This window comes from Mizuhopecten yessoensis, unplaced genomic scaffold, assembly GCF_002113885.1.
Source record: "Mizuhopecten yessoensis strain PY_sf001 unplaced genomic scaffold, ASM211388v2 scaffold5877, whole genome shotgun sequence".
Classification (NCBI taxonomy): Eukaryota; Metazoa; Mollusca; class Bivalvia; order Pectinida; family Pectinidae; genus Mizuhopecten; species Mizuhopecten yessoensis.
Genome location: NW_018406268.1, coordinates 278,706 through 291,860, shown reverse-complemented (window position 1 = coordinate 291,860; position 13,155 = coordinate 278,706). Strand labels below are relative to the sequence as shown.

The 13,155-nt window shown below is 36.8% G+C and overlaps 1 protein-coding gene and 1 non-coding gene across 2 annotated transcripts; one reads left to right on the top strand and one right to left on the bottom strand.

The window, feature by feature from the left end:
- Window positions 1–3,266: 3,266 nt before the first annotated feature.
- Trnal-aag lies at window positions 3,267–3,348 on the bottom strand. Its single transcript has one exon. It is a non-coding gene; the product is annotated as a tRNA-Leu (tRNA).
- Window positions 3,328–7,093, top strand: LOC110451207 (ADP-ribosylation factor-like protein 4C). Its single transcript, XM_021499090.1, has one exon. It carries the CDS (start codon window positions 4,111–4,113, stop codon window positions 4,657–4,659), a length of 549 nt encoding a protein of 182 aa, XP_021354765.1. The 5' UTR covers window positions 3,328–4,110; the 3' UTR covers window positions 4,660–7,093.
- The last annotated feature ends 6,062 nt before the right edge of the window (window positions 7,094–13,155 follow it).

Genomic DNA, 13,155 nt, shown 5'->3' with positions numbered 1-13,155 from the left:
CTCAGTTACAGCGTATTTTAATATTATCTCATTTGCTTTCGATACGATAATGTTTATCAGTTTTCGTAGTCTCTCTGGACATGAAAGATTTTTCAGAGATTAAATTATAATTTTGGTATGCTCCTCTGTACCCCTTCTAATATTTCTATGTATTTAATCTTGTGTGGAAACGCGGAGTACAAACTCAGTGAAAATGTCCATGAATCTTCAATAGAGACTTGTACAGTAAAATAAGTGTTTGAATGTCTCTTAATAACTTCTGTAATTAAATAAACAACAGTCAGAAAGACAATACCGATGTACTTGAAGACCGAGTGAGACACTTTTTTTTCGTCGATGACTGCGCCCTTGCAGCATCGAACCACAGGTACTAGCCTCGTCTGATTATAGATGTGATCGAACAAACTATGTCTACAAGAAGAACTCGATATCTGCGTGTCAACCGCTTCCATAGCCTTTTAGCTCACCATCTCCTGTCCCCATCAGGCATTGTTAACTTATAACATGGCGTTTAGACGTAGGTTTATTATGAAGCAAAAACTGCGGAAAGTTCCATCCACGTGGACAGTACCTTTGACCACAAATTTCAGCATGGGCAAAGAAGCGTCGATCAGATTCGCAAAAATGTTGACCTCCTTTGTCTGCATAACACTAAAGCAGTTCATGGAAGGACCTTGAAGTATAGTGCAATTGCCTGACATTAGGGTACTCATCGTGAAGTCTTATCTCCGTTGGGTTGGACATATAGAACAAAGGTCGAGATAAGTCTCCTCAAAACGGGTTTCTCTGAATTGGTTTCTGACACACTGTAAATCTAACGGCCAATGAAACGCTATATATTTATATCTGTTGAATGGAATCTCTAGGTACTGAGTACTGACCGCAACGTTAGGCGACATGCAGTCCTCAAATGAGAGCCTGCCTTTGAGGAGGAGTCTAGCTGTTAGACGCGGACAAAAGGGCATCCACAAAGAGAGAGACCTTATCAGACTACTGGTGCTGAATGCCTACAGTACTGCCACATCTGTACCTAATTACTGTAGGCTACAGCTCTTCGGCGTCACTGACCTCTTCGTTGTTCCGACGACGACGACGACGACGACGATGATGGTTTAACGACCTCACAACAGCAACGGTCTTATGATGACGGGTGTCTAGGGAGACAACTCTGTGAAGAGAAAGTAGAAAGAAAAGAAAGAAGAAAGGAAAATGAGGAACCGAAAAATATCTGAAGTGTTGCAATGGGTGCAGCAGATACATTTGGTCTCTTCATTGTCCTCTTAGTAGAATACATAGAAGAAAAAACCCTTTTCTGCAGGGGCCCCACGTTATATTGCCATTGAAAATGTCCAACGCAGGGCAACAAGACGCCTACCATTCCTAAAAGGAAAATCATACAGTGAGAGACTTTATATGTTGGGCCTCCCCAGTCTAGAGTACCGACGATTGAGAGGAGATGTCATACAAATTTACAAATCGTGTATGGCATTGACATTCTGGATAAGGACAAAATTATTAAAATGGCAACATTGGCTACAACAAGAGGAAACTCCAAAAAACTCTTCAAGAGAAAGATGAGGCTCAATGTAACCAGGAACCTGTACAGTAGTAGGGTCGTGGACGTGTGGAACTCTCTACCAAATATAGTTGTAGAGGCCCCCTCCTTAAATAGTTGTTAAGCTCGGTTAAACAATCACTGGCGTCATCATCACCAAAAATTTGTACCAACCTGTTTGTTACTCACAACCGAACGTGATTAGAGAACAGTATATAGATGCGTCTCAAGAAGCTGGATCAGCTTACGTCGATGTCGACACTACATGAAAACTACATGAAAGACATATTAGTCGCCTTGAACGATACACATGCAGTTATATGGTACAGCGTATCTATTCTTTATTTCTTCAATGTCCCCGATTCATGTCTATGATGCATGCATGTATGTTAGTATCACAAAGTTCGTTAACTCTGAGAACGTTCCGTACTTAAATTCTCTTGAATACATTTCCCTCGGAAAACTTCTTTTGAGATCGATTTATACTGTAATTCATCTGTATTTTTTCAAGTAAAAAAATATCTAGGTCATTCATATAATGAAATCCATAAACATTTCAATAAACATTTGAGGAAATATAGCCAAGATATCTAATTTGGGGAATTGATAACATTCTTTAAAAGGCAAAAACTTTTGCAAACCCAATGCCTGCATGATGATTATTTGGGATATGTGATTAATAATTATGATTGATAAGATCTGTGTTTTATTCATGAAATTGTTCTCGTATTCAAGCATGAACTCTTGTTTCTCGCTTAAATCATGCGACACGGCAGAAATGTCCTGTGTTAAAGCTTTGAGACTCCAAAATTCGTCCAAATCATGGACATTGTATGTGTGTTTTATTCATTCATCACCGGAACAAGAAACTTACATTGAGCACAGAATCTGAGTTTGAGCATGAGAACAGTTTCATGAATATGGTAGTCTGTCGTTAATCGACGACAGACCGATATGAAAAAAGTCGATAAAACGTCAGAATAATTCGGACTAGGGCCTGGGGTGAGATGTGGATTTTTCAAAGAGAAGAGGAACACAATTGTGGTAGTCGTAATTTTTATATTAAAAATAAATACATACATGGACATTTATAGATTAATGAAATGATTACAATAGTCTCCTGGACATCTTTACATTATATTATCCGCATACTACTACAATCCTACCAATCTCCCCTTGGTTCTAAGTCTACACGACATTTAATGAAAAAGGATGTTTGTATCAGGAAGACGTCTAACCCGTATTACGCCTTTATGTAATACATATGATCATTATTGAAAATACGTTAAGAGTTAGGTATTCTTGATTTTCGAAAAGTATTGCAAAATCACGTGAGCAGTTCTTTACATTTCTTTTTTGACAAATTCCTTTCAAAATTGTCCGAATTGCAATGAACCAGAAAATAATACACTTTTAACTGATATATTGGAGTTTCTTGTCAAAAACAGACGAAAAGTAATTGAGTAAATAGATTTTAATAATCTTTTTATTTATTTTTGTAGGGGGGGGGNCGTTATTTTAATAAAATAGGAACAGCATAGCAGTAATCAATAATTAATAATTATATGACATGTCTTGAACAACTGAATTCTGCATGTTTCAAATTTTGATTGTTCATATGTCCGTTTTATTACAACTGGGTTTCGTGCTTTTTTTTTTTATTATCATCATCATTGTTATGTTATTTAAAAGAAAAAACAAAAAAACATAGTGGCAGCGGTGGGATTCGAACCCACGCCTCCGAAGAGACTGGTGCCTTAAACCAGCGCCTTAGACCGCTCGGCCACGCTACCTCATGCCTATGCTGACAGAAAATAGTTTACATATTTGTTTTACGTGATATATGCTTGTTTCGGTGGCAAGAAAGTTTATTGGTTTATCGATTATTAATTTATTATTGTAATATTTTATCTACATGCTTTCCCACCGTATTTGCAATCTATTATACATGTAATTACGTTCTGAATGACCGTCGAATTTGATCGTCGCGTCGGTTGTAACGTACCTGTCCATAGGGGGCAGCACAGTCTGTGTTATAATTTACAACGGAAGTACCCGAACCTCATTCTACCTGTGTGTGTGTTTGACTGGGGAATTACAATGACATATCGATATTGTTCAAAGGGAGGAAATCAACGATTATGACTACGTAATCACATGTCTAGTCAAGATAGTGTTAAACAGCCGGAAAAATCGCACAGAGCAGGAGATATCGTTCATAATGTTTGCAGACGTTTGACCCATTTTGGTGTATTATGCACACAACGATGAAACCGGACATATCAGTTTACGATTTCTACTGACAGTACAAGATTTCACGCAAAATGTTCATGAGTACTGACACTAGCCCTGGATAAATATTGGTTACTTTTACACACAATCCTGGTTGGAGTTTTCAAATTTCTTTGTGAATCTGTGGGCGCTGCTGGCTGGATCATTTGACGAATCGGTGTTTCATAGTTTGACAGGTATGTGAACGATGGTGAGTGATCCCCGATTTCCCGTGTCACGTTGACACTTAATCTGTTGTGGGACCCTGACCAGCCACATAGGATATGGGAGGCTCGGCCTCTGTACAGCTCGTCATGCTGGGGCTGGACCTGTCAGGCAAAACAACATTATTATACAGACTTAAATTTGACCAATACATGCATGTCAATTCTACCATTGGATTTAACTGTGAGAAAATCAAGGGAAAGACTGGAAAAATAAAAGGAATAAACTTCACAATATGGGATGTAGGTGGTCAGGACAAGACCCGCCCGCTATGGAGATCCTACGTGCGGTCATCCGAGGGTATCATATTTGTTGTTGACAGTGTGGACAAAGAACGCCTTGAAGAGGCTAAATTGGAGTTAATTAAACTTTTGAAAAGTTCAGAAAATCCAGGTTTACCAGTGTTAGTCATTGCCAATAAACAGGACTTGCCTGGGTCATTGGACTTGGCTGAGGTAGAAAAACATCTCGGTCTTCATGAACTGCCCCCAAGTCAGCTGTGGGCCTCTCATCCAGCATGTGCAATCACAGGAGAAGGATTAGATGAATGTATGGACTCAATGTACGAGCTTATAGAAAAAAAGAAAAAGACGAAAAAGAAAAAGTGAATTGAAAATTAATGCTTATTTTAAAATAATATACACAACATTGAGATTGCAAGTAATGTGCTACTTTCTGCTACCAGTGAATATAAAAAATATGTCAATGGTCCAAAATGTCTGACTTTTCTATATGTACTAAAAGTAAAGTCAGACATTTTCAGACTCGCAGCATGGATATACATGTATCTGCATATCGTAAAAAGGTATGCTGATTTTTCAATGTTTTAAAATAGAAGTCCCAACATTTTATTTTTAGAGTGTAATGCTATTTATTTGCTCTGAAGTTGTATGTAATAATTAATGTGTGAAGTGACTGTGATCTCGGGTCTGGTATAATCATTCCTCAATAGAAAAGGAAATATTTATAATGTGCTCTTTCATATCTATAAAAAGGCTTTACAATTTTATTTTGTATGTAGAATGAATACTTGCATCCATTTGTTTTTGATAAAGCAAAATTTGCTCTTTGAATATTTTTGTGAAATAGAATTACTCAACATATCAGGAACAATTTCAAGCAATAGTGGTGTGTACAATGTATGTTTTTACTTGTCACATGACATGCATGTATTCTGGAGTGCACATTTTGACATGTCCTGTTTCCACAGAAAAAAACTTGCTGTATACCAGAAAAGCAAATGAAATGATGAATACAATTTTATTGCAATATATATGGGCTTGAACAAGTCTACTGAAGTGTACACTTACAAGCCGTCTCTGAATCCATGTCCTGTTATACTCCAGCTGTTGTACTAGATAACATACCAGGGCTTTCAGTTAGTGCTTTGTAAAGTGGAATAATACAAAGGAAAATAAACATTTCAGGAAAACAGTACTTAAAAATGGCATGCCTGCTTATATTAACATTTTATATTATACTGATATTCAAATACTTCAAGTTGGTATAGGTTGTTTGAAAGATTTTTCGTTTTAGAATTATATTGATCCAGGATCAAAAAATATTATGTAAAGATCTTTTCTGAAAATTGATAGGCAAAACATAAATTGGTTTCAATTCAAGGTAAAGGGTACCATTAAAAATACATTGCCATTTTCACTATCATTGTGTACAGTATGCACACAATGCATCAAAATGAGAGATTGATGATACCTTGACAAGGGTAGTAACTCTCAGCCAGAAAAAATACTTTTTGGTCCCTTCATCTTTATGTATACAAGATAGAAAACTGAAAAGCCCAAATAAGAAACTTTTTCACAGTTGACCCCTTCACTCCATGTAACTTTAGTAGACTCTACCATGCATTAATCTGGATGAGTCCATTATGGTCTACAGTGGTGAAAGGGTTAAAACTGATGTAGTGGTACCCCTTACCTCCAATTAAATGTCTTTTCCACAAGGAAGTAACAGATACCCTATTTCACTGTAGTAACCTAAACTGTAATTGAAAATAGTTATTGCCAGTATACATTTTTCAATCCAATATTAGCTCTAGGTTTGTGTTAAATATTTGATGATCATTGTTCTAGTTGAATTGAGGGAAGCCATATTCAAGCAAATTAGTTTTTCGTGGTACTAAGGCTTATTATGTTACATAAACACCTCAGCAACTTGAGATCTAGATAAATATGTTGATGTTCTGCTTAAATCACCTGAAAGGACTTTTTACAATTTTAGATTTTATTCATATACCTACAGTTATAATTTAAAATTTATGTGATTTTGAGTGAAATGATTTTAATAAATTTATATATGTTTTCTTTGAATGCTATTTTAACTAAAAGTGCATTAAATTAACTTAATTATGATTATTTTCATCATTCAGTACATGTACATCATGAGGCTTTCTTGATTTAGTCTATCTGCAATGTGATTAAATTTAGAATTTACCAGGAAGTTTATTTTACTGTCGGCCAAGACAGTTTTTTTTCATTTACAGATGTAAGATACACAAATTGGATCTTGTGACACAAGTTTTTTTACAATTAAATTTTGTAATTTAAACTATATAATGCTCATCACTGCTGATGCTCTATGAAGCAATGGGAGACAGAGAGTGAGTGAGAGAAAGGAGAATTTCTGTGTTACACATTTTTTGTGCATTACAATGTTTAAATTTCAACATGCTGCATGCACAGATGAGTTTTCATTAGTGAACAGTTATTTTAGATGTATCATAATATGATATTGTCTTCCGATTTATAATTCCGACAGGTTAAATCTGATAAAAAACAGATCTGCAATACCTCATGTAAAAAGATCTTATTTTGTCGTTGATAAGTTTTGAATGTTGAATTCTGATTGTGATAGCAATGCTTGGCTGCATACTCAAACCCCCTCGTAGTTGTAGCGAAGGTTTCACTAAAGTATGGATTCTTGACATTATGTGAAGCTACATCTAACCTCATACAAACATATTGTTATTATTTAATCATGTTATATTATTAATTGAAAAGTAAAACAAAATATAATCTACTCTTGTTTGTGTATTTCCTTGTTTTGTAAGTGGTAACATTATGACCTGGAATCGGTTTCTGTTTCAACACCAGGCTATCTAGATCTCTTTACAGAAGAGGTTGGCATGAGGACAACGCCCTTTCATGGCAGTCACAGAATTTCTGAAAGGGGGTGCGGGGATCAGACTAGTTGCTTCTATGCTGGTTTGAGATGAATGGTCCAAATCAAACAGACAAACAAAAAAGAAGCCCTGTTTGTTGAACCGCTGTGACACCGACCCCTACCATGGCCCTGCCCCGGACCTGCTCCTAAATTAATCCACTCCAAACAAGGGCTAGTTAATTAAGACCCTGGGGATGGCAAACTTTCTTTACAAGCACATCCTCATGTTATATATATAGGAGGCATGGTAGTCTAGTGGTAGGATGCCGGCCTCGTGACCGAAGGGTTGCATGGTCACGGCACAGCACTGTGTTGTATCTTTGAGCAAGATACTTTACTCCGCTTGTTACAGTCTACTCAGCTGTAAATGAGTACGTGATAGAATTGTTGAATGTTATATAGCTGTTAGCGCGGAAATGGCAGCTCCTGCTGTATGACTCCCCAGGGAGTAATTTGTGAACCGCTTTGAGATGACCTACGAACTAGGTTGCGATTAGGCGGTATATAAGAACCTCAAATTATAATTATTATTTTTATATAAGTAGATCATCATACTTGTCAACTTCTTCAAATTTCTATGCTGGAGATTACACGTGCTCAATATTAAAACATAAATCAGATGTGTTTATATGCACCCAGAGACATATACACGTCTCTGATACACCCTAGGGGTAAATACCACTTAAAAATTGCATCATGGCCATGGTTGTACTTTCAGATGAAATCATCAGATCTTTTACTGATTCAAAATGCTAAAATTTAGGGCCCGAAATCGGAAGTCTTCCTCCAAAATAAGGAGAGTTGTAAAGAAGGAGCTCATAATCCCTTGGTAATGTACTGTAATCCCATTCACCAGACCATCCTCGATATCCCGGAGTTACGCTCACGTTTCCGTAGAGAGCGAAAGTAAGCGTAACCCCTGGATATCGATCGCGAGGATGTCACCAGACGGACCCAACAGGTTCTCGCGTCGATCTGTAGCCAGTGACGTCTGTACATGTAGCGATCTTTAGTTATAATTAGTGCCGCTGGTTGGTGAATTAGTGGATTGTTATTACGTATGTGTCATTTCTTTATCGATAATTAGCGTTAACATCACGTTTACTTGGTAAATAGGTAGATTACGAAAATGTTTTTATTCCAAACAAAAAGAGTAATTATGACATCAGTATGGCAGAAGTTACGTAAACCACATGTTTACACACATTGAAGGTTGGGCATGTTGCAACAACATACGGAGGCTCTATGTGTAATCAGATCGCTTTATTTTCTAACTAACACTATCGGAACTGATTATTAATATGAAACCGCGTTACAAATATTGATGGTGACCTCTCAAGACGGAAATTTTACTACTGTTTGTCCTTGGATTTCACCCCATGTATGATAAACCTTCAAAAGTTTATATAGGACTGTTTTGTGTTGAAGGTAAAAAAAATTGTATGCAGGAGACAATTTCCTTCTGAAAAGATAAGGCTTCATTTGGAAACCCTTACCTTAGACGTTATAGATTTAATTGCTTTCAAAATTGGCATTCGATGTCAATTGCGTCTGGAACGTGACAAATTTTATGAAACGCTAGGCCTAGTTGCTAGCGCTTCCTGTATTTGTGTTTATTTTGTTTCACGTCTTATGAACTGTAAAGTTCATTTAAGGACGTTCGTCCTGGAATTTATCCATATTTGTTCCAGTTAACATTCATATTTAGTATATCATATTGACGGCGAATTCCAACTGCAAGTCTTTCAAGGCTCCTATTGTCTGCTGACATTAACTGTTATGAGGACGCAGAATCCCAAATAAACCAGCTAGCAAACGATCAATGATTTGTCATTTTGAAAAATATTTTTATCTCATAGAAAATTATTTTATCCAAATTTAGCATCTGTAGTTCAATCAGTGTATAAGTCGAATATGCTTGTTGATTAACAGTCATCCTCAAGTAAGGGTCAGGCAATTCAATGTTATAAGTATAACGTCATAATGCTGACGTCAACATTGGGGCTATGGTATTCATAGCTGATATGAATGCAATCTGAACTGAATTATGTATTGAGGCAACTCTGCCTTATTGTATTTTTATTTTTGTTACATTCAAATAAATTCCGTGGTTTAATCAGATTGTTGTCTCTATAAATACCAGGTAGAGAGGTACGTGTGTATATATCTGATCATTTCCGATTACGTCCAAAACAAGACTTGAAAGGCATTTCCGGTCACGGAGAAGATGGTCATGCTCAGCGATCTGCGTAATCAATATGGAGACTGGTGACGCGCGAAGGGAGTGACGCTGCATTATCTTGTCTGAGAATCGCTTCACAGTCAGCACTGCCCCGGGAGCACGGGTCGCTGTACACTATCTCCATTAGGACAGACTTGACACGTGCAAGTCGTTATCAGGACTGATATCACCATGTAACGAGTAGAACATTGCTAGCACGTGGCCCCAGACTAATTAATTATCCACAAAGTTTAAAGTTCACGTACTTACTAGAATTGATTTGTCTGGCTTATTTACCAGAAGCGTTGTACAAGTGCATTGTTGCATCCGAGACGTAAACTCAAGAGTAAGACACATTATTTCTATAGTAATGGTTTCGAGATACAGAATCTCAAACCTCGATAGATATTTTTGTATAACCAAAACGTTTGGATGTTTTGCCATAGATACATAACATTACAACAATCTGTCTGCTGCCGTAGGTCTCCATAATGGAATCCGGCTTTCTGCAACATTAAGTATTTAGCAATGAAATCGATACAACGGGACTGGAATAGACGACTCACTTATATATAGCTACTGTATATATTGTATCGTTTAAGATTGATTAGTGATTGCTGAATCGCGGATACCCTAAAGTAGGTATACGGCCCGACATTTATATACGACATATTGAAGACGCCTCTCGGTAATAAAGTCTCAGATGTATAACCTTCATATAGGTGCCTCCCCAGGGGCAAATGTCATCATTTACAAAATCCACGGTAATATCGGTCATATGTAAATAATGTCAGATTTGTATATATGTCTGGGGTTGTAATAGTTTCCGTATCAATAACAATGATTGACAGGATTATCTAGTTACAGGTAATTTATATGACAGTTGTTAAGTCAAACGAGATTAAAATGGCCCGCGGTGGTTAAAATATATAGGGCAATGTTTCTTTGTTATAAATAACTATTGAAAAAAAAGTTACTGACATTTTAAAGTCTTGCCTGTTGAATTACACATGAAGACTGAAATGTCGGTATTTGCGTCCTCTGTGCAGGTAACCAAGTTTTAAGCAAGTAATTAAAACTAGGAGGAACCTTTAACTACCTTCCCGACCATGTAAAGATACCACAGAATTAGATTAGATGACTTATATATATATATATATAAATCCGTGGTAATACCACGCTAATCTAATTCCGTGGTAATACTCAATAAGGAGTCTATCGTCAATGATGGTATATAGGCCTCTAGTCTTTATATGATCCGTCTTCTTTCTATAACGCGGTGTGTATATATCGGGACTTACTTCCGGAGAGCTAATTCTAAGGAGAGTTAAAATGCAGGAAGATATTATCTATGTGATATGGATACAAAATAGATCAAAACCGATTATATGTGTTATTTGTTGCCTGCCGTACCAGTCTAGCAAGGTTTCGGCGCTTTATTGTAACGTAATTTTAGTGTAAAATGGTGAATGTGTATTTTTTGTCATATCCGTGAAACATATATTTTCTTTATTTTTGTTTATCAAAAGCTTTTTGATGTCAGGCGAGGAAGTTTAATGCACACCTGTTGAAATAAACACCTTTTTTCGGACTTACATAGGTATACACCACGAGCTGTATAATTGATATAGACAGCTGTTGACATGTGGTTTCTGATGTCACTGGAGACGTGATCGATGTTCTGTGGGGAAAAGTCGGTATTGTACGTATCTGTGTATATACACTTAAACGATATGAGTGAAATTGATTGGTAACATCTGTTTATAGTAAAATATCCATAACATGCTCTCTGAAAGGGACGTCCTAAGCTTATATTGTTCTTACTGATGCGAAAGTATGAATATTCGTTTTTAACACTTACAACATGTACAAGATAAACAGGTTCCCAAACGACTGATGATTGGGTTATCTTGTATTTAACTCAGGTTAGTTAATCTCCAAAATGTGTGAAAAAAAGATCGAGGTACATGTATCCCGAGTGTCATTTACAATTTGAAAATTAACTAACTCGATTTAGATAGACATGATAATCAACCGTAACGAGTTTGAGTACCTGCTTATGCAACGTTCCACAAATGCATAGATTTATCAGAGACATACATACTTCTCTGGATATATCTAGAAAACCACGATGGTTTTTTTTGGGAATACATCATTCCTGCTTCCAATCGGAAAAGGCAATTGCCAAGCACTATATATAACGTCACAAAGTAAGATGACGTTGCAGAACATTGTTAAATCAAAGATTGACCGATGAAATAACGTCCAGGGTGTAACCACGGAATTAGATTCTAAGTCCATGTGTTGCACACTAGTGGGTGACCAACAATGTTAACCACCTCCAATGAATCGGGAGTGAGGAAACCGTTAGTGATAGTTGGAGAAATAATATCACGGACTTCGATAATTCATTATACCAGGGTTGTTTTCGTTTATTGTGATTCAAACTGTTGAACCGGCTGTACCAGAGTTGTTCGTTTATGAAATAAGGTTGAACTCAGTAATCTGATGCTGCTTTCAGGCGAGCCTTGACAAATACTAGCAATGCCTGTATATACCCGAAATTGTTACATTTAAAAAACGAACAGGCCCCTGGGGGTAGTATATATGTGTCATACTGTACTGTTAGCGATGTGTGTCGAGGTTCATTTGACACATATATTGCCTTAAAGATGTGTTAGTGGAAATCAATTAACTAGTTACGCAAAGCGGTCAAAATGTTCATTGGATGTGACAAAATGGAGATACAAAATTGAATTTGTTGTTATGTCCTGGTTGGAGCTTAAGGTCACTTCACAGCTTTATGTCCAGTTACAACAATACGACCGTATAATTGGATAGCCTGTCGTGGAAATAACACAGTGACGGTATGGGCGGGGAATGGTGACAGGTGGACCGCCTACCACCTCGGGGCCCGGGGCTGTTAACTAGACAAGCAGATGTCTCTTAAACTCAGGTAACAAATAACTCCGTCGCCACTTCAGTCCGTGTGTGTGATGTGATATAAGAAATACACCTAGCTATAACGCGTATTAATTACGAAAGAGAAGTATAAACGTCTCTGATTACGATAACCGAACGTACAATTACGCATCAGGTGGTCATGTTCGACACCGGAAATGACCGCAGCTCATTGACCAACACTGTCACTGACCATGTTGCACTGGATATGACCAAACAGACATGTAATAGGTGTCAGAAGCAGGTACTTGACCTGTACATAAAATACTTATAATACCTACCTGTGTGGCCACGGACATGTGTACAATATATTTAGTACGATGTGAAGTACTGCAAAGCAAAACATATTTCTGTCTACTACCAGTGTGTTGTTAATAGCGACCAATGATGACGTGTCAATAGGACCAATAGTCTGCATTTGTTTTCAAAACCTTTCATAACAAGCATTCAAAACCAAATGTAATTAAGTTCTATGAATTAATGAATACTACTAATATAAAAACACTGAAGAAACTTTGCACTTTTATCAGAATAATTTATGACAATATTTGTCCTCTTTGATACAAATGTGCATTTATTATGAAACAGTACTGTGTACTACCGACTACGAACACTACAATTACTATATATTATATTGTAAATATTGTTCTCTATACATTGTATTGTGAAAGAGAATAAAGTTGAATTGAAAAATACATTAACAATTCTGTGCTGCTAATTTCTTTACGTCATCAAATTAATA

What these genes read in the sequence shown, in the direction of transcription:
- LOC110451207 (XM_021499090.1), top strand. Translation starts at nt 4,111, where the DNA reads ATGGGAGGCTCGGCCTCTGTACAGCTCGTCATGCTGGGGCTGGACCTG.